The sequence below is a fragment of the Agelaius phoeniceus genome, chromosome 10, assembly GCF_051311805.1.
Source record: "Agelaius phoeniceus isolate bAgePho1 chromosome 10, bAgePho1.hap1, whole genome shotgun sequence".
Taxonomy (NCBI): Eukaryota; Metazoa; Chordata; class Aves; order Passeriformes; family Icteridae; genus Agelaius; species Agelaius phoeniceus.
This window is the reverse complement of record NC_135274.1, coordinates 16,086,299-16,106,777: the sequence shown is the minus strand read 5'-3', so window position 1 is coordinate 16,106,777 and position 20,479 is coordinate 16,086,299. Positions and strand designations below refer to the sequence as shown.

At 44.9% G+C, this 20,479-nt stretch overlaps 2 protein-coding genes across 2 annotated transcripts in view; both read left to right on the top strand.

Annotated features, from left to right (window-relative positions):
• Positions 1-20,479, top strand: part of CCDC50 (coiled-coil domain containing 50) — a 41,907-nt gene that overhangs the window by 12,839 nt on the left and 8,589 nt on the right. Inside the window, exons 2-8 of the mRNA XM_054639173.2 lie at positions 4,085-4,147; positions 5,475-5,604; positions 10,119-10,209; positions 12,873-12,981; positions 18,625-18,731; positions 19,324-19,368; positions 19,901-20,005. Of these exons, the coding sequence (XP_054495148.2) occupies positions 4,085-4,147; positions 5,475-5,604; positions 10,119-10,209; positions 12,873-12,981; positions 18,625-18,731; positions 19,324-19,368; positions 19,901-20,005 (650 nt within the window). The remainder of the gene's footprint in view (positions 1-4,084; positions 4,148-5,474; positions 5,605-10,118; positions 10,210-12,872; positions 12,982-18,624; positions 18,732-19,323; positions 19,369-19,900; positions 20,006-20,479) is intronic.
• LOC143694888 (uncharacterized) lies at positions 16,591-18,613 on the top strand (the record flags this gene model as incomplete). The annotated part of the gene is made up of 1 exon (XM_077183992.1): positions 16,591-18,613. A coding segment is annotated over one exon (801 nt), but the record flags the coding sequence as incomplete, so codon positions are not given.

Here is a 20,479-nt window from a genome sequence, read left to right as displayed (position 1 = left end):
GACCTCTTGTTGAGACACAATGGGTGCACCACAGCACCCATTCCTGGGTGTTACCTACTTCTTTGGCACACACCTGAGCATCACTAGCAACATCTAAGGGTGCCTTTGCTCCTCCCTTGTGGTTATCTTGATCTGTTTGAGACAGTTTGAGGTGTTAAAAATGCTGAGCTGTGGAGCTGAGGTAATGCTGGGGAAAGTTAGTTTTATGGGTGGCAGAATGTAAAATGGCAGAATGTAAAATGGAAGAGGTTATTTAATGAAATTTTGCTGAACTGTTGTACCTAGGGACTTTGTTATGTCAGCCATAAAGGCAGGGCTGCAGCCATGTTTCCAGGAGCCTCAGATGCACCAATACACAAAAAGCATATTTCCAGTGAGAACTACCAGAGGAGCAGATCTGTGCTTGGAGCTTGCAGAGAGGCTCTCAGGGATTCCTCAAGACAAGTGAGCTCCCTCTTCCATGCATGGATTTTGGATCCTATCACTGTTAAGGTTGATGCTTCTGCCCTCATCTTCCCCAGCTGGCAGCACTGCTGGCCATAGCAGCCACTGGGATTCCTGGGCAGGCATTTCTTTATTGACAGCTGTGCCAGAGTGTATTCCTGGTCTGCTCCCTGCTGTGCCAAGGTAGATTGGCTCAATCAGACTTGGTAAACCTGTTGTGAATGTTCCATGCTTCGCTGGACTTGCCAATTGTAGCTGCTCTCATTGCACCCCTGCTGCTTGTTTGACTGCCTGGTGGCTCCCAGCCAGGGCCCAGGGATGGGAAGTCAAGTTAATTTGCAACAGTGAAAGTAATATTAATCTCACCTTTCATTTTTTAGACATACAGTTAGGGAGCAAGGAAATGGATTTCTTTTCTCTTAAATACAAAGCCTTTCTTTTATCTTAAATACAAAGAGGAGAAATTGAGTCTGTTGTCCTTGGGGCCATCCTATTTCTCAGCACAAACCCAGGGTACACAGAACCTAGTAATGATTGTGCTGTACCCTGCTGAGACTGGGCAGGGAATGAGAACTAGTGCTGATGAAACTTCATTTCAGACCATGGCTGGCCTGTCCACATCTCCAGTAATTTCATAGTTGCCTCATTGTTGGATGTGAGTCTTCAAGGATTGGTTTCCTTGGCCTCTCTTGCAGCTGCTGTCATGCTTGGCTCGGTGCCATGGGTACTGGGTCTGATTGTGAGGGAATGTTCTGCACTGCCATCAGCCCCAAATCTGCTAGGGAGGTGCAGGTGTTCCCATCCTTTGCCACCTGGCTGGCTGACAGTGCTTCCTTGTGTTCCTGATGGGATGTTCTCATCCTCCTTAGCACGTTGTTCTCAGGCTGATGGGACTTGAGGATAATGTGCTCAGATGAGCTGGAGGCAGCCAGCCCAGCCAAGTTTCTGACAGTGACGAAAGGTTTTCTTGTGCTGCCTGCCCTGCCAGCAGCCACAGCAGCACAAAGAGAGGGCTGTGTGCTCAAGCTGTCTGCTTGGGTTTGTAACAGGAGAGTGTGTGCAGCCAAATGGCTTCTTCAGCAATGCTAAATAATTCCAAATGTGTGAACAAACGCAAGGCTTTCTGCTGCCCCACCAGTCTGCTCCATGCTGTGTCTGTCCCCTGTGAGATGGGAGCACCAAGGAACCTAGACACTGAGAAGTTTCCAGTGTGCATATCACTGGTAACTGTCCAGCTTCCCTCTCTCTGTCAATATCACTGGCTTAAGACCCAGCTCCTCTATTCATTCTAAGCCCTGCAACTTGGTGGCTCATCCCAGGGCAGCATCCCACTTGCTTTGTCAGTGTTGTGTGGATGTGGGACAGGCGGTGGCAGGGCACAGCCCCAGGTCTGGGCGCTGTGTGGCCATCTTAGGGATGGCACTGGACCTAGGTGGCTTTGGGTCAGGAGCTGGAAGTTGCACCAGGGTACTCTGGCCTATATGTGCTTCTTGGCCCAGTCACTGAGCAAGCCAGATGATGCTTCTTGTGAGCAGAAGGTGGTTGTTCCACAATTGTTCTAGGAAGCTGAAGCAGTATTCAGCAGGGATCACAGAATTAGTCTCTAGGGCAAGATTCCCTTGCCCTATCCTGTAAAAAGCATGTGTTGGTGACCACCAAGCACTCTGGGTTTGTCACCTGTGAATAGCACTGCAGCATGTGACTCAGCTGTGGCTTTTCCAGATCTGTGCCTCAAGGCAACATTTCTCTCTTTCTACAGAAATGGCCACTGGAAGCATTTCAATGCTATTGAGTTTCATATCATCTTTCCTTTTTTAAAAGAAGTTGCAATGAAAAAAAGCAACGGCAAAACCTTAATTACACCATCCAGATTTATTCATGCTTAAAGTGGGCCACTGTGGGATCATATAACTGTAACCTTTGTCCTCATCTCCACCCTGCTGCGTGTCACTGTCCTTCCCTGAAGCGTTGCTCTGGCTGTTAGGAGCTTTTGTCATCTTAAAACACCTTTCAGTGCAGACTGAACCAAAAACTCAATTGACTATGGTAAAGCATTGTCTGATCTCTTGGTACAGACAACTAGAAACTCTTCCAGGTATTTTGTGAGGATACCTGGGTGTGGAGTAATGTCTTGATGCTTCTCTAGTGGAGCATGTGCATCTGTGAGAAGAGGGAAGGCTTGTGGGATCATGGCTTAGGAAATGCAGCTGCTTTCTCATTTCCTTTGTGGCAGTGGAAATGTTTTATCTTTTCTGACTCTGAACCCTTTCACAAACAGGATCCTCATAAATTCCCCTTGTACTTTTGATGCATTCTGGGGGTTTTGGGGTTATTTTCAGTTTATCTTTTAGGCTGTGCCTGTGCTCTGCTAAAGAGAAATCTTGGTCTTCCCCAGAAGTTTTGCCAGTGGAGTGCAGCAGGAGGAGTTTGTACTTCCCTCTGTGGCTTCAGAAGCACCTTGTAGTTCTCTGCTTTGTGATGTGTTTCAAGTGGGAGATATTCCCCTCTGTGGGTGCTGTTAAGCTTCTTAGCTTGTCACATTGAGGGAAAAATAAATGACAGACCTCTATAGTGTATATTTTTTGGTGCCACTGCCTAAAACTCCCCTCAAAGCAGGCAGAAACCCCAGGTCTGGCAGATCTGTGAAGAGGGGCCCCATTCTGCAGTCTGGGGGGACAGGTCACTGTCTTTGGCTCACAGAGAAGCTGCTGTGAACCTGCCACCAGAAGGCTGAGCCTGATGCTGTGTGTCTGTCCCTATCCCAGTATGTATGTGGCTTGTGTTTTGTTGCCCTACTGCCTATCATAACAAGTTAAAAATGTACTCTGGTGTTTTCCTACAGTGCAGGTAGAGCATTCCTTTGAAAGTTCAAGTGGGAAAGTGATAGGCATTGGCAAAAATCTGCTGCTTTTAAACTGGTGCCAAAGGGAGTTCATCTGTTTCCCATTTCACTTGTCTCAAGGTCACTTTCAGCATCTTTTGAAGAAGCTGTAGTTATCCCTGCCTATAATGCTGTGACTGATTCCATATCTGGGTTCTAGGTGCAAATCCAGCATCTGCTTTTAGACAGTCAGTGAAGCTTACAAGAAACAACTGGAAATGATACCTGAGCTGGTAGAAATGCCTTGAGAGAAATGCAGTGAGAGCCATGGAGCTCAGTCTGCTCAGCTTTGGAGAGATGCCAGTGTGCACCTGCCCTTTGTGCCATGAAAATCCTATTCTCAGACTCTTCAACCTGGCACAGAAAGTCACAGTAAACACAAATGCCTGCCCTTGGTTTTAGCTGAAAGCAGTCAGTGTGGGCATTGGTAAAAATATATAATATATATTCTGTTGGAATGGAATGCAGAGCTTTGTACCTAAGGTCTGATCCAGTGGTAGCATGGACTGTTCTGTTCTTGAAATGGAGGTTGAGGGGAGAGTGGAGAAGGCATTTTATGCCAACAAGGACAAAGAAATAAATGCACACAAAAATAGACATGATGATAGGAGTGGGGGAAAACCACAATTCCAGACCTTGGCTAGTAGAAGCTGTCAGAAGTTCATATGCTTCCCTGACTACCATAGCTTGTTTGATGCTTTTTTTGTTTGTTTTTTGTTTTTCTGGTGCTAATTCTCTTTACTTTATTTCCCTGTTCAGTGTGTCGAGACTTTGCTATTCTGGAAGATCATACCTTGGCCCATAATTTACAGGAACAAGAGAGTAAGTAGCAACAATCTTCAGAGCAAACTGAAGCAAGCTTGTCCCAGCAGATAGCTGGCTTTATTTGATTTTGCTAAGAAAAATACTTCCTGCTTTTATTTAATTTTTTTCCTTTTAATGGAATACAGTTTATTATTGCTGTCTTCACTATCCTGTAACACTACACTTCACTCTGCTCCAGCTCACATTGTACCCCAGAGATAGTTGCATTTTATATTTCAGTTTTGTGCTCTCCTTTAGAGTTGAGTTTGTTTATGCCATTTATGATAAAATTGCATGTAGGAGTGCACTTGGGGTTTTGTTGCTGTGCAAGGATTTTAGAAATGACTAGCAATTTTGGAAGCTTCAAGTTTTATAGTCTGACCTAAAGTACCACCAGAAGAGTCTGTTTGTTTACTTATTTCAGAATTAGCAGTGTCTGCCTTTTGAAAGGAGCCTTCCTTTTCAGACATTTTAAGGTAGGGCAGCTGTACACTAGAAGAGTTTATAAAGGAGGAAAAAAAAACCAGCCAGAAACTGCAAAGTGATTGGTGCTTTTTTTTAAATTAATTTTTTTTTACATGCTTATCTGTTAGTTTGGGAATGTTTATGTTGTAGTTTCAGGTGTGGTGGCCTCTCTAATCAGCTTCTCATGGATTTGGTATCTGCCAGTACCAGGTGCTAATGCTGTTCCTGCTGCTCCACCAAGGGTGCAGCTGCTCATGCCCTTGGTGCTGGAACCTGACACCATTGAATTAAAGAGGACTCTGGGCTGCAGCTCATGTAGCCATTTTTTCTGGCAGGCAATATCCATGTATGGTAAAGGACTCACTGGAGCACTAAGTTGCTCTGTTGCTAAATATAAAGGTAGGGAGATTTTTGGAACTGATTCTGCTGAGAGTGAGAGGAGTTTTCTTCTGTAGAGGTTATTGAAAACAAATTAGAAAAGTATCCATAATAAGTGGTTTAGGTTCAGCTCATCCTCACTGGCCTCTGGTGGTCCCTCCCAGACCCACTTCATTTGTCTGTGTTAATTTTCTGTGGTCAGAGAATGAAATTCAAAGCCTAAAAACCATTCCCTATAAACCTGGATGTGTTTAAAATACGCAGAACTTGTTTTGGTATCAGACCCGTGTACAGCCCCCTCAGTGCTGAAAAGAGGCAATCTCAAGCTGCTAGCATAATTTCAGTTCAGGACTTTCCCACCTTTAGAGAGATTGCTTGGTGTTTCCCTGCCAAGATCTGTCTTCCTTTCTGGGCTGGAATCTCCCTCCCACTTGGTTTATCTTGTTCACTCAGTGAAGTTCTGCAGCCTGATTTGAGGGTTCTTGTCTGTGCTTATTTCCAGTTGAGCATCACTTGGCCACAAATGTTCAGCGTAATCGTCTGGTGCAACATGACTTGCAGATGGCCAAGCAACTGCAAGAAGAGGAGGATAAGAAAGCCCGTGCTCAAATCCAGAAACACCAAAAAGACTTGTGAGTTTGTGCTGGAGATCTTGGAATGGGAATGCTAGTCCCTTTTGGTCAGAGCACTAATAGCAGCTGCTTTGAGTTGACTGTGTGTGGGGTTCATCAGCCTTTTGCTTTTGTTTCTTTTTTTCTTTGGCTGCCCACTGCTGTGAAAGTAGTGATACCAGGCTCTGGCACAGAGGAATGAGAGCAGTGTGGGAGCAGGTGGTCTTGGAGCCCATCCTGCCTTAGATACTGTTGCTTGTCCATGAGAAGGAGCCTTCCCATTCTACTGCTTGTTGTGAAAATGGGGTAACTTGGCCACTTGTGTTGACCTTGTCCCTGGCTGAAGTCTGAGACTGAAGGAACTGTGCCACAGAAGTACCCAGCTACAGGGAATCTCTGTCCTGTGGAAATTGCAGATATTGGTGTGTTTGCCCTGTGCCTGGTGAATGCTTTTGAGGAGCTGGGTGTGATGCTTTTGGTGTCCTGCTGCACTGACAGCCCCTGTGTGTGCTTGCAGCTGTTTATTCAGCATGAAGTGACCTGGGAAGGGGAATTGCTGCTCCAGGGAGCCTCGATGGGGATGGGTGTTGGGGGACAGGCCTTCTCTTGCAGTCACTGACTTCTGCAGTAACTGTGGGAGGGTTTAATGGCTGATCCAGTTTGCTCTGCAGGTTTGCTCAGTCCCCACATGCCACATCTTAACCCTGTGGTCTGTGGTTTGGCTCTCTGTGTGCCATGGTTCTCAGCTGTGGAGCTGATGTAGAAGTGAAACATGGCAGCACAGGACAAAACAAACTGTGCTTTCCAATCCAGAGTGGACTTGCAGAGCACTGGATGTAACAGATGGTTCATGGGACAGGGCTCAGCCAGATCCCACTCGTGAGATGTGGGTGGATGGGGGTCCCTGCAAATACAAGGTCTGCAAGGCAGGATGCATCTCCCAGCAGCTGTGCTGCCTCCTGACTGTTGTTGGGTTCTGGAATGCCACCCACTAGGTGCAGTTGGTGGTGGATCACAGAGCCTGGGTAGCTCATCTGGCAGGACCAGTGACAGAGCAGAAGAGCTCTGTGTTGCAGATGTGGGAGATACAGGACTGGCTTCAAAGCAGCAGCTCATGAAAGCTTTGAAGCTGGGGCGTGACAGATGAGCCACATGTCCCAATGTTCCCAGCACACTGGGACAAACCTTGTGTACATATGTATCTCTCAAGTCTGTGCTTTTTTTCAATAGTTTTATTTCTTTATTACCAATTAGAGATGTGAGTCAGTAAATGACAACATAAAAATTGATTTTGTATGGCAGACATGATTCTTCTTTGTTACTTACTGGGAGCTGCAAACAATTTTCTTGTTGTAGGACTCTGTAAAATGGGATTTACAAACTTTGTGAGCCAAAGCACAGGCAGAACTGCTGATGTAAAACGTTATGTCAGCAGCAGTTCTGCTTCTGAGAGCAGGAGCTCTTCTGCAAGAGTAGTAAAAGAAGTTGGAGGCATCCTTTTGTAATTGGATCTTTTTCTTCCTTAATTCTTTGTACATTCCCACAGTCTCTTCCTTGCCCAAGAGTAGCATGTACTGGCAACAAAATAATCCCCATTGTTGTTGCTTTCTGTGTCACGTAGGACAGTTTGATGCTACAAGGTGATGGGAGGAGTAAGAGGGCAGAACTAAGGGGTCTTTAGAAACAGGAAACAAAAAAGAGCTCTTCAAGTTTATTGGCTTTCTTCTCTCTTTCAGATCCTAATTTCTCTCAGAAAGACTTTGTGAAGATAAATGAGAGAACAGAAACATCTCTTTTTAAGAATTCAGGGAAACATCAAACCTGATTTTCATGCTTCTTTAAAAGCATCTCTCGCATCTAGCTGAGCAGCCTGCAAAGTGCTAAGCAGAGTAGCAAGATTACTAAAATAAAATAGTGTGAAAATGTGTTCTTTCCCTGTTTTGCTCTCAGTGTGTGATAGTTCTGTTGCACTGATGTGAGCAGTTCCTCTGAATAGTTCCTTTGAACAGCAATCCCTTTTTTTCTCCTCATCTGGCAACAACTAGTATCTGCAGTCACTGTGAATGGGAGGGAGCTTTCTGATCACACAAACTTTTGGGTTTTTTTCTCTTTTTTGTAAACTGATGTAGACTTTTCCCGACTTTCTTAACACTCCTGGCTGCCCAGGAGTGTAGGACATGAGTGGGATGTTCAGGAATGGTGATGGTTGTGTTGCTCTGGCTGATTTTTGGGGTCTGATTGGGACTTGAGCTCACATTAAGGAAACTGAAGGGCAGGAAGAGCTGTCAAAGCTCTTGAACCTATTTTCTTATGCTCACACAAGTGAATACATTAGTTTATGTTCACTAAGTAATCAAGTCTCAGTATTTAATTACTGTTGAGCAATAAACCTCCAAATCTAATCCTCTATAATGTTGTTCTTAGGAATTGATGTGGTGTATTCCAAGATGTGTCATCAGAAAGAAGAAAATGCTTTTATGTTGGCAATACTTCTGGTGTTCCTTGCTGGTAACGGAGAGGCAATGACCTTGTTGCCTTGGCTCTGAAAGATGATTAGTTGTTTTTCTGTCCTGTTTGTTTTCAATAGGATGTATTTTAAGCATTTAGCAAGTCAGTTTGTGCTGATGAACTTGGCACCTTAGCTCTGCTCACAGGTGCCAGGGGAACTGGAGACGTGCAATGCCTTGATGTGTCTGACCTTTCTAACTTATTTTCTGCCTAGTTTCATGTCCTCAGAGCCTGGGGTTGTAAAGGATCCACTACTAGACTCACTGACAGCCTGCTCCCTGGGATTTGCTAATTCAACTATTGTTTTCCTGGGAGCTGTGGTTCTCTGCTGGTGCCAGGTTTGCCAAAGTATCTTTATAAAAAAGCAAGTTCAAGAACTAGATATGCTGCTGTGTGAACTCTCGTGACTTTGAACAGATTTGTCCCCAGAGTCAAATGAAACACACACAGGCACATGCAAAAATTGCCAGATTTTATTACCTGGATGAAAGCAACTTGTGTCCTGAAATGTTTGACCTATTGATAACTAAAGTCTAGAGGTCTGCTCCCAAGGAGCTGTTGACAGAAATAATCTTCTTTTCCTTCCTGCTGTGCGTGCCTTTTTGTTACCTATGACAAATGAGTTGTTTCTTAGTGACATCTGTCCTCTAAAACCCTCTTGTTGCGATGTTCTTCCTCTCCACCCTTGCCACATATCCACCCCTTCTGCTTCTCCCCTTCTTCTTTACTTTCTGTAAAAGAAGGTTCTGTCGTGCCATTGGCTGCTCTATCCATGCCACATTTCTTGTTTTTGCAACAAAACGTGCTTGTCTGCACTTGAGTGTTTTAACTTCCTCTTCTCATGTCCTAGATTCTCTCCCAGTCCTTTGTCTCCAGATTCACTCGGTCATTTATGCCCAGATTCTTGCTCAAACCTAGAACTAGTTGCTCCAGCCCACATAGCACACCTTTGACATAGCTCAATCTGCTTCAGTTATTTGCTTGTCTTCCACTCTGGGTAGTGTTTTCATCACCTGTCTGATCATTGTCAGTGTATTCTTCAAAAGATTGTATTCTAATAAGGTAGGCTCTGCTTGTTGCTGCTCACACTGTTCTCCTATGCCTTGCCTCTCAGTAATTGCAATTGTGGGGATTGACTTCCCTGACATGTTTAGAGCTGGTCTTTAGCTCAATCTCAACAGTGCTGAAAGAGAGAACTTTTAGTTTTTCTTTTCAGATCCCCCAGTCCATTTCTGAATTGCCCTGAGGAATCCTTGGCATTGTTCCAGCCTGTTTGCTGGACATCACAGCATGCTGCTGAGTGTGGCACTGTTCTTGCAGATGCTTTTCAGCCTTCCTGGTCTGTCTGCACAGCCAAACTTCTCATGTCTCAATTGCTCTCATCTCTCCCTGTCCCTAGTTCATGCAGTCTTGTGTTCCTCCATCCACACTGGCACTGTGGCAGTGGCTCCTTCCCCCTTGTTTTGACACATGTTGCTCCTTTGCCTCTGGACACTGGTCCTGCTTTTGTATCTTGTCCCACCTCAGTGGCATTTCTCATTCATTACTGGACTGCCACCTCCAGCCTCCACTTGGCTTATGTACCATATTCATGCACTTTTTTCTCCTTGGCTTACACATGAAAGTCACTTCCCAGAAGTGCCTGCATTAACCATACCCCTGAACCTCTCCTTAGATACCACATAGACAAAAACTCAGCAGAATTAGGCTGTTTGCAGACTCTCCTGAGCACTACCTTGGCCTGCCCTATTTTGTGATACCTATCTCCTTTCTTAGCAATCTGCCCATGAATCTGTTTTACATTTTACTCTGTGGATGTTTTGGGAAGTATTTTCTAAATTTGGCCACCAGTAAGTACAGGGAGTCCTGGTCCCTGGTGAGGATTCATAGCTCTGCACTAACACTGAGTAATAATTCTTTTGTGTAAATTGGGTGGATTTTTTTTTTTAGCTCTTTTATCCCTTTCTCCAGCCTGACTGATGCCTGTGACTGCAGCTGCCTATAATCCCTGTCTCCTTGCCTTCTAGGGAACGCCAGGACTGCGAGATTGCTCAGGAAATCCAAGTGAAGCTCGCGTTTGAAGCGGAGGAGCGCCGCAGGCAAGAGGAAAAAGACGAGGTAACCTTTAAAGCTGCAGGGATGGGTGGCTGGGCTATTTGTAGCAGCCTTTTCAGGGCAGACATTTCTTGGCCAGTAGCCACAGGAGTTGGCTTGCATAGTGGCAGCCCTTGTCATGACAGAGCTCTGTATGCACAGATTTTGGGGAGTCCTGTTACAGGAATAAGATACAGTCATAGTCCTCACACTCAAGGGTCATAAGGGTTGTTGATGCCAGTGGCCTTGCTAATGAAGAGGTCAAATAATAGGTAAGTCTTGCTGAGGTGTTTATTGCCCTGTTGTAGGAAGTTGTAATTGTTTATACACTCTGAGACCTGCTTGCTTTCTCAAATGCAAGAAGATAGGTACTGCTCTTGGGAGAATCCTGGGCCATTATTTCTTTGTCTTTAATGCAAAGATTTCAGTGGGCCTGTTGGCCCAGCCATCTGTTTCTGGGTTCTTCACTTTTCAATTTAGTATTTCACAGCCTGAACACCCTGTTACAGTTTCTTGCTGTAAGGAATCTGTAAGCAGATTCCTTTTGTGACTTCAGAATGTTTCTCTGCTCCTTTTGCTTGAGAGTGGGTGGTGTGGTTTCTTCATAGTGTACAAAGGGTTTTGCTTGTTGGTCACCTCAGTGGATCATCCTGTCATATAGAGTTTTCAAGAAACCCACAGGGTAGAGGAACACCTGTGAGAACCTGTAATTTCAGATGGTTTTCTGAGAAGCCTGAGTTGTCTCGAGATGTTCAAGAGGCACCTGGTGGCATTCTCTGTATTAGGAAGAGCTTGAATACAAGGCTGAATTTCCTGGAAGAGCCTGAAATAAGAATCTGCCCTTACCTGACAGATGCACTGGATTTTTTTGCAAGACTTCATTTTCTTCTTCTACCATTAATTCCAAGCAAGTACTGAAAGGCTGCCCAGAGAGATGGGAAGAGCTTGGTTTCCCAGAGAGGAGTTTGTGCTAACAGGGTGGGAGGAACACTTTGGCTATAGGATTTCTGCTTAAAAGGTAGTGATCTGTCATATTTTTATCAGGAAGGTGAAGGAGATGCAAAACTAATGTTGACTTGTGGAGCTGCACCTTTCCTTCCTGCTTTATGTAGAGAACTGCAGGGATGTCGGCAGTCTGACCACAGGTCCTTGCAGCCTGTCAAACCTGCCTGCTGACCATCTTGTGCAGTTGGGAGCAGGCTTCAGCTGACTGTGCCTTAAAGCAAGGAGAAGTCATAAATATTCTCTCTCTTCCTGCTGGTACTTGGGAAGTTCCCAAGTGTGTCTGAAATGTAGCTGAGGACTGAGGCAGATCCTTTCTGGAGTGCAGGTATTTTAAATGAAGCACTAAGCCTGCCTGCCCTGCCTGCTGATGAATCCTGTTTGTAAGAAGTGGTTTGTGTGGATTTGCAAGTCCTGAGCTGTCTCAGTCCTGGAGATAATGTGCTTTAGCTCATATATTTATAGACTTACAGTACTTGCTAGAAAGGTTAACCTTGTCAGGGAAAGGAGTTTGTGGAGGTTTAGTTTTTTGGGTTGTTTATTTTTTTTTTTTTTTCTCGAAAGAGCCTGTGTCATCCCCAGATTTTCCACAAAGCTGCTTTCAGAGCAGATCTTACCTGAATCCTGAAATAATAGTTTGTACTTGAGCAGCCATCCAATGTCCTCCAGTGCTGGCTTGGCTCTGGAGGGTGTTGACTCTTAGTTTGCATTTCAGCCATGCCTTTCCTGCCTGCAGTGTCCACTTTACATGCATGGCTCTGTAAAGGTCCTGAGGATTAGGAAGGCTTAAATGAATAGCATCCAAAGGGGCAGCATGACCTGCTGGTGTCTCCCAGCTTTGCTCTCTAGCTCCAGACTGGCTTCACTGACTCACAAGCTCGTGGGCCTCAGAGGAGCAGGCCCCAGGGAGCTGTTTGTGGTTCCTAGGCCTTGTTGACCCATTAGTCATCTCGAAGGAAAACCAATTAGGAAAATGGAGTGCTCTTCTCTTTGGCATATCTACCAAAACTGTGACAGGAGACAAATGGCTGCAGTCCCCACTGTGCTCCTGCCTTGTGCCTAGTTTGCTCTTCCTAATGTCCTTTCGATTTTCTTTTCCTTCAAGTCTCTGTCTGTCAAACTGATGCATTTCCCTGCCTGGCATCCTGTAGTCCCTGCAAATTACAGCCAGTGTGAAGTGAGTTCACAGTTTGCTTGGGGAACTCCTTCCAGTCAGAAGTGCCTTTAGCTGGACAGTATTTGCCTCTGTGCTTTTCTTTCCCTGGTGGATTGCAGGGAGGAGATCCCACTCCCATTTCTGGCTGTGCACTTCTGTGACTTCCAAATACTGTGGAAAGCCTGAGGTCGCACACGCAGTCTCTTCTGCCCTGCTTTGGCCATTAGGGCTTAGCAGGTTTGTGTGCAGGAGGAGCAGGAACCTGGGAGTTTGCCATGGTGTTGGAATCTCAGTACTGGGCTGAGCTGACTGCTGGTTGCTGACACGGTCCCTTGTGTCACCCATTAATTTGAAAGCCTCGTCCAGTCCGGGGGTTGAATTTGAGTAACTGTTCTTGTGTCTGAAAAATTACTTTTTTTTTTTTTTTTTTTTGGTGAGGATTTTAATAATTGAATAAAGAATTTGATCAAAATAATCTGGAGATACTTTTTAGTGGTGATTTAATGTCTGTTTTCTTCCATCTCTGCAGGATATTGCCCGTCTCCTACAACAGCAGGAAGAAAAAAAGCACAAGAAGCACTACCCAGAGTCCCAGGGACACACAGGCTATGAAGAGAGCTATTATGCACAAAATGGAGGTATGTTTCTGCAAGATAAAAGGTCAGGATCATGGCAGTTTAGGTGAACCTGGTGGTCTGACAACTCTTTATCCCTCAGATTCAACTTTATGCTACAGTCCTGCATTTAGCACTGTAGCATTACATCGTTTCTGGGGTCAGAATCAGATTATTTTTTAATCAGGAAGTGTTTAGTTAAAAAACAAAAGGCAAAGAAGACAATTGAATAGTTTTTATTGTCCTTGAAGGTGGCCTAAATGACAGAGATAGGCAATGTGGTTTGTGTATGTGCAAGTACAGCCACACATGCATGTTTTAGAAGTGCTTGTGGAAAAAGACAGTGGCTGATAAGGTAGTTACTGCTGTGTGACACCAGGGGTGTGGGGGAGAAATGCTGGTGAAATTCCATGCTTGCATTTGAAGAGAGACAGTTCCATGTGCTCATTTGTGATGCTGGCACAGCTACATGAAGGAATAAATGCTGGTTCATGGAGATGTTTCAAAAATAGCTCCTTGCAGGTATGTATCCAAGCTGTAAAATTAGCACAACTGCCTTGAATGACTTACTGAAGAACAAGGTCATCTCTACTGAATGTCTCTGCTGTGATTATCGTCTGGGACTGTACAGTGTGGAAATGATTTGATCCACAGTGCTCTATTGCTTCCTTTTGGTCAGCTTCTGTGATTGAATACAGACCTTCTTTAAACTGGGAGGAGAGAATCAGGGTGTATTTAATTATGGAGCAATCTGGGGATGGCTTTGCTGTGTGCTGGTGGTGGTTCCTCTGTTCTTTCTTCAGAAATGTGGTGGGAAAGATGGGTTGCTTTTGATTAACAGATTGTGAAGATGAAGATCAAACCTCATTTCTCATTTTAACATCAATGCCATTGGCAGTTTAAAGTCCTTTATTTGAACTTACACAAAGTATTTTAGTTTCAATTTGGAAGAAGTTCAAAGATAGCCAAGAGAGTACAAAGCACAAAGTTCAGAAGTGCAAAACAGTAACCAAGTGGAAACTTCATGATCACAAGTCCTTCTACATGTACAAAGCTGGGAAAAATTGATCTTGGAGTCCTACGGCCAACCCACTCTTCAGGTTTTCAGAATTAAATGGGAGAAGTCTGAAAAAATACAACATAAGCAAAAGTGTGCATGCAGAGATGGTAGGACAGGATGGACTTCTGTAACCAATCAGCTGACAAAGCCTGTGACTTCCTGAAGTGAGACTGTGGTGTGGCCTTGGAGGGTAGGATATCTTGTGGGTCTGTTTTCTTCCTGCAGTAATCCATAATTTTGAATGTGAGGCAGGAGGTGTTTGACCAGTCAAACAGTGCTGCTCTTGATCTGTGCTCCTTAAAAGCTATAAAGGACTGGAGTGGATTTTATGCCTGGATCATCTAGCATGTTGTTCTGGGAACTCTTAATTACTTGAGCAGCATTTGATTAGGCTTCAGCAGCCTTGGTTTGTATTGTCCTCATTAGTTGTGAATTTTTTTTTTGGTTTTGGGTTGTTGTTTTTTTTCTTTCTTTTTTTTTTTTTTTTTTTTTTTTGGTGAGGGTGGAGTGTGTTTTTGGTTTTTTTTTTTCTTATTGTTTGAGACTGAGGTAAAATTCATCCACGTCCAGGAGGAATGTGGATTAGGCCTATTGCTCCAAAGCAACCTGAGCTCTTTAAAAGTGGAAAAATAAACACGAGAAAAGGCAGAGTTCCTCCCAGCAGTGCCTGTGCCATGAAAAACATTTTTGTATTCACTCAGTCACTTGCTGCTTCAGAGAGTAACACCAGGGTTTGTGGAGTGTTTACATGGCCTCCATGGAAGGTGCCACAGGAACCAGCACCTGTTGATGAACCAGTCACCCTGAGATACCCCAAAAGCAAATTATCTGCTTGGGTTGTTTGGCATGGTTGTGTTACCTGCAGCAATCCTTTCCCAGCACAGCCAGGCTTTGCTCTTTTTTTTTTTCCTTCTCTCTGCTGCTGTATTTATTGAGCTTTCCTCAATGACAAAATTGAATTAATTTTTTGATCCTTGTGACTGTTGTTCAAAAACTGACTCTTGCTTTCAGGCTCTGGTCTCTGTTGTTCAGTAAGTCACTTGGATTGTTCGATTGGGTATTTGTTTTCTGTAAATCTTATGTAGGATCTAAAACTGAACAGAAAAAATCCAACCATTTAAAGAGTGACCACAGCAGTTCCTGTTACAGTTCTTAGACTTTTAAAAATACACCTGTTCTGGATAAAAGTCACACAGACTTGTTTTGAAGGTGGATTTTCTGTAGGCTCTATTTTTGCTGGCTCTGAAAAAGTTTCTTCTGAATAGAATGACTCGAAGGGAACATTCAGTTTTGGTGTGAGGTTTGTTTTTCTCCCTTTGAAATCTAGATAGATTGTAAGTGAGGCAGAGCTCTTCATTAAAACAAAATGCAATTCGTGTGCAGTGAAATCTGTTTTAAATATTTTGAGATACTGTAAAACAAACTCTGGACAGTTGAGGAAAGTCTCCTGCTGCAGGGTTTTTCTGGTGGGGGGTTGTGTGTGTAGTTCTGTTTGCAATCAATCTCTGCTTCAAGGCATTTTTTTCATTTTGTAAAGCTGCTGTAGAGAGATAATAGTTCACTCAGTGCAATGATTTTTCTTAGCAAATAGGTTAGTTGAAAGAATAAATCAATTAGTAGATTGTATGCAGGCAGATTGCTGCATCCTCTTAGCTGTTTCAGGTTTATTACTGAAACTAAAAGCAGAGAAAAATTCTATCTGCTTTCTGGAAAGCACAGAGGAAACAATCCCACTAAAATGCCAAGTAAGCAGCTTTTCTAGCTACAATGCTGAGGTCAGGAGCCTGGGTTTTCTGAAGTCTTAATCTGCCCTAAAATTTCTGTCCATAACTGCCTTTGCATTCAGAGCTGAAACTTCTTTTTGGACAATCAATAAGTGCAGGCCCTGAAACTTGTGGGTCTGCAAAAGAAACATGACAATCTGTGGTGGAGGATGTTTGGATGCTGCAGCTATCCTGTTCTTGCTTTTAAAGGAAAAAAAAAACCTATCCTACCTGTTTACTTCTTTTCTGCTTTATGTGGGTCTTCTCCCCCAGCTAGGGTTTTCTTATGAAAGACCTTGTGCCTGGAGCCAGGGCAGTCTCACCTGTGCTTATAAACCAAGGTCCAACCTGACCACTCTGCTTGGCCCCTCCTGGCCTTATGCCCCTCATTGTCTCCCAACTTTTCCTGCATCTTGTGCCCTTCTTTGTAATCTTTCCAGGTGGTTTCAGGATCCTGCAGCAGTGATGTGTCATCAGGAGATGAGTTGCTCTCTTGGCAGTTTTTCAGCCCCAGTGGCATCATTAAAAGTCATTTGTCTCTGTATTGACTTGTCCTTGTCTAGGAAGTGCTCAGACACTTTTGGGTTGGACCTGTGCTTTCTGCTCCAACCTTGTTGCCTCCTGTGCTGCCCTGCTACCCAGGCTGCCATTTCACTGTGTCTTCTCTTGTACCCTGCCAGCCTTATCTGTCCCTGTTATTATTCTTTCTTTCATCATGCTTTGCCTACATTTTCAGCACCTTGTATCAAGCTTCTTCCTCTCCCTGCTGTGTGTCTGGCCTCGAACCTCCATTAACACCTGCACCACTAACCCCCTCCTTGTTTGTCCCCCCATTGCTCAGAGCAGCCCTGGGGTGACCCCAGAGAGCAGATTTCTGAACCTCCCAGAGCACACAGTCATGGCAGGGGCAGGCACCAGCAGAGAGAGCACCGAGGACCTCCCTCACCTTCGTCCAGCCGTGCCCCCACACACGGGCACTCCAGCTCAGAGGGCCGTGGAAGGTCTCCTCAGCTGAGAGAGGCCAGCAGTGGCCATCAGCAGGGGCAGAAGACAGCCAGCCAGGGAAGGTCCAGGAGACATCTCAGCCTTGACCTGGAAAGAGAGACCGAGCACCGTGCCTATGATCACAGCAATAGCTGGGAGCTGCAGGAGAGGAGGACAGCTGGCAGGGAGAAGGAGAGGAGACTCCTCAGTCTGGACCTGGACTTGGAGCATGGACTCACGGAGGAAGCACGGCACAGCAGAAAGCCACCAAGGCAAGACAGAGAAAAGCAACTTCCCCTCCTTGAGATGGAACTGGAGGCAGAGCAGGAGAGCTGGCATCGGGGTGGCAGACAGCACCCTGAGAAACACAGACTTCACCACCAGGGCCACTCGTCACACAGGATGGCACGTGACGAGAAGCTCTGTGATGCTGAATCTAGAGATGACCATAGGAGGGGTGAGGCAAGAGCCTACAAAAGGGCAGGACACAGGAGACACTCCCCCTCCCCTCATGCTGTGAGCCAGGGGAAGGTTGGAGTCTGCCAGCGAGAGCCAGGTAACCGAGTGATGGGGAAGGTGTGCGTATGTGTGGGGATGGACCTTTGCGTGCCCCATACTGCTGTCTGAGATATGTTTGGCTTCCTTGAAGATGCTTCTCTCCAGTATCTACCTGCAGTGTGTACACAGGGAATCTTGCCCAGGTTTCTTCCTGATTTAGCAGGATTCTTCTTATCCATTAATGTTCTTGCTCTATATCCTGATGTTCCATGGCATTGGAGAGGATGAGTAAGAAGGTATTGTTGGAGGTGGTGCCCTTGGTATCCTTTCATTTAAGAAAACAAATTTCTTCCCCCCACCAAAAAAAAACACCATACCATCCCCAAAGAAAGACCCCCCAGAAAACTCCAACCAACACCCAGCTTTTGTTTTAAAAATACATTTTGTGCCGTGGCCTCCTTGTACAGGAGGAAAAAAGGGAACAAACCCCTGAATGTTAGGTTATGGTTGTATTTTGTGGAGTTGAGATGCAGGACTGTAAGTGAGCACACTTTGCTTAAGCACAAAAAAACCCAGCAATTTTCATCCACTTCTTATTGAAAACCCTGCTGCAACTTAATTCATTTTGGGCAAAGTTCACTAGTGGCACTGGGCACCCAACTGGGTTCTATTTGCAAGATTCTTGCCAAATTCTGTGTGCGTGGAATTTTCTGGGAAATGTGTACCTGTGTAGTTCTTGCTCAACAAGCACTTGGCTTTAAAGATCCAGACCCATCTTTCTACTTTTAAAGACACTGGGACACTTATTCTTCTTCCTCATGATACAAACACTTTCCTTAGAGAAATAGAAGGTTTAGCTTTGAAATAACAAAACTCTGTACTCAAAATAAGAACTGAACATTATATGAACTTCAAAAATGTTTACTTTTCTGTTTTCTCATTGAATTGTAAAATTCATGGGTCATCCCAAGGAAGAAATTGTCTGAAAACTCAGGTGAGCCTGTTCTGGGTAACCCTTGCGGCCCGTGCTGCTTCAGCAGTGTGTTCAGACTCTGCTGTGCTCATATCAAATGTTGGGCTGCTCTCTGCTGCCCAGTTTTGCCACTGTGCCTGTATCAATGCAGAGTGACAAGTTATAATTCCTTTGCTAGCACTGCTGTCACCAAAGAGTGCTTCAAGGGACATGGCCTGTTCTGCCCTGGAGTTGCATTTGTTATCTGAGACAGGGTGTGGCAGGTACACTGTGATGATCTCTGGTTCTCTTGAGTGAGGGGTTTGCAGGTGGCTGAGGAGATGGTGGGGATCTCCTTCCCAAAGGATTTGGAGCATGGTTGAGTTGATTGTTTTCTCTCAATTGTGTAGGCACTAATTTGAGGGGGAGGACACAAGCCATGTACGATGGCCCCCGGATGGAACAGGAGCTGTCTGATGCAGAGATTGCTCGGAAGCTGCAGGAGGAAGAGCTCCTGGTAAGTAGAGAGGGTGCATTGCTCAACTCAAAGGAACCAAGGCAACCAGCACAGACAACTTTACTTTGTAAACCTTTAATATATAAGAGTGACTATAAGACCAAAGGTCTTGCTCCTGTGCATTCTGCTAATTACCTTTGTCTTCCATACACACAAATATGGCATGACAGCTGGCTTCCAATTAATAAGCCCTATTTTTTGAAATAAACACCCTAAAATTAAAGTGCTGAAGCAAAGTGATATTAAATGGATGTTTCCAGGCAGGTGAAGATGGCATGTAGTCAGTGTAAGCAGCTCCAATTGAGACAGGCCATTGCCCATCTTTGAGAGAGAAGGCAGCAGAGTGGGAAGTGCATTGTGGTGTGGCCAGGCAGATACATGAGGGCAAAATTCAGCTGAAAAGCTGAAATGGCAGATTGGAGTTGGGTTGTGAGGTAAGTATTGGGGTAGTTAAGTGTATTTGGAGAGGATGATGGTGTATTTGTATGGGCACATACTTGCCCTGCCCAGTAGGTTGATGAGTATGATTAATTCAGAGATGGTAATTTTTTGTCTCTGGTTTTCCTTCCCCACTTTTTCCCCCCACCTCCAGGCTAATGAAGCAGATCAGAAGGCAGCTCAAGTAGCCCAAGATGAGGTGAGCAACAAGTCAAATACTTGTGGAATTCCTTTAATGCAGAAGCTGCTAAACAGCCCTTGTTTTCTCTGACCCTCTAGTTGTTAATTTCTTTCCTTGTAGGGGAAGCCTGGGGCTCTAGTGGGAATTTCTCCCAGGTGGGTTTTGTGTATGGGCTGGCCAAGCAGAGAGTTGCACTGCCTGTTACAACCATGACAAAGGCAGGAAGTTCATGGTTCTGTAAGAGAATTTCTTGTAACTAAAACCCAAGGGGGACTATCCGAGATGCTGTGAGATGAACCACCAACCCCTTTTAGGAGAAGGGATATAGGGGAGAAAGGTTCTGCAAATGCAGTTCTTGTAAATCAGCTAGTGGACATGCTGCATGTCACCAGTCTTAACTTTGCTCCATCCCTTGATTTCTGATTACAGATGGATGAAATCCTGGATTTGCACCCTTGCCATTCAGCAGCTGCCCATGGAAAAGGGTTTGAATTTCTCAAACCCACAAGAGCAGTAAAATTGTCTGACAAAGTCTGTGTTTCCCTTCTAGGAAATTGCTCGTCTCTTGATGGCTGAGGAGAAAAAGGCTTTAAGAAAAGAGAAAGAAAGAGAAAAGTCTTCCTTTGAAAAGAGGAGGCATGATCAAGACTGGAAGGTATGCCAGGCTTCAGGAGGCACCACAGATAAGGTGCTATAACATTATTCCTATTTTCAGAGGGAGGGGAGTGTATGGTGGGAGCAAGAGGTGGTGATGCATCTGAAGGGTTTCGCTGTCTGTTACTCAGCTGCTCCCAAGCCTTTTGGAGCCACCTCCTTGCTAAGATGCTTTTGGCTTCAGCCTCAAGCAAGGTAGTCCTTGGGGCTCTAGCCTTGAAGGATGGCACTGGATGTCACAGCACCTTGTGGCCTCCCTGAAGCACTGTCAGTCCCTTCTGCAGGACCTTCCCTTTGCTGAAATCCTGACTTGTAGCATTAAAGGCAGTAATTGGTTCTGTTTGTGTAAGGGCAATGCAGCTGCTTCAGTTGTCACTCTGCCTCATAACTGGCTGTGTAATGAAAGTCCTGAGTCTATCATGCCTGGTTTTGGTAGGAGTAACACCAGAGAGACTTGGCTGGCCAGCATAGAAGG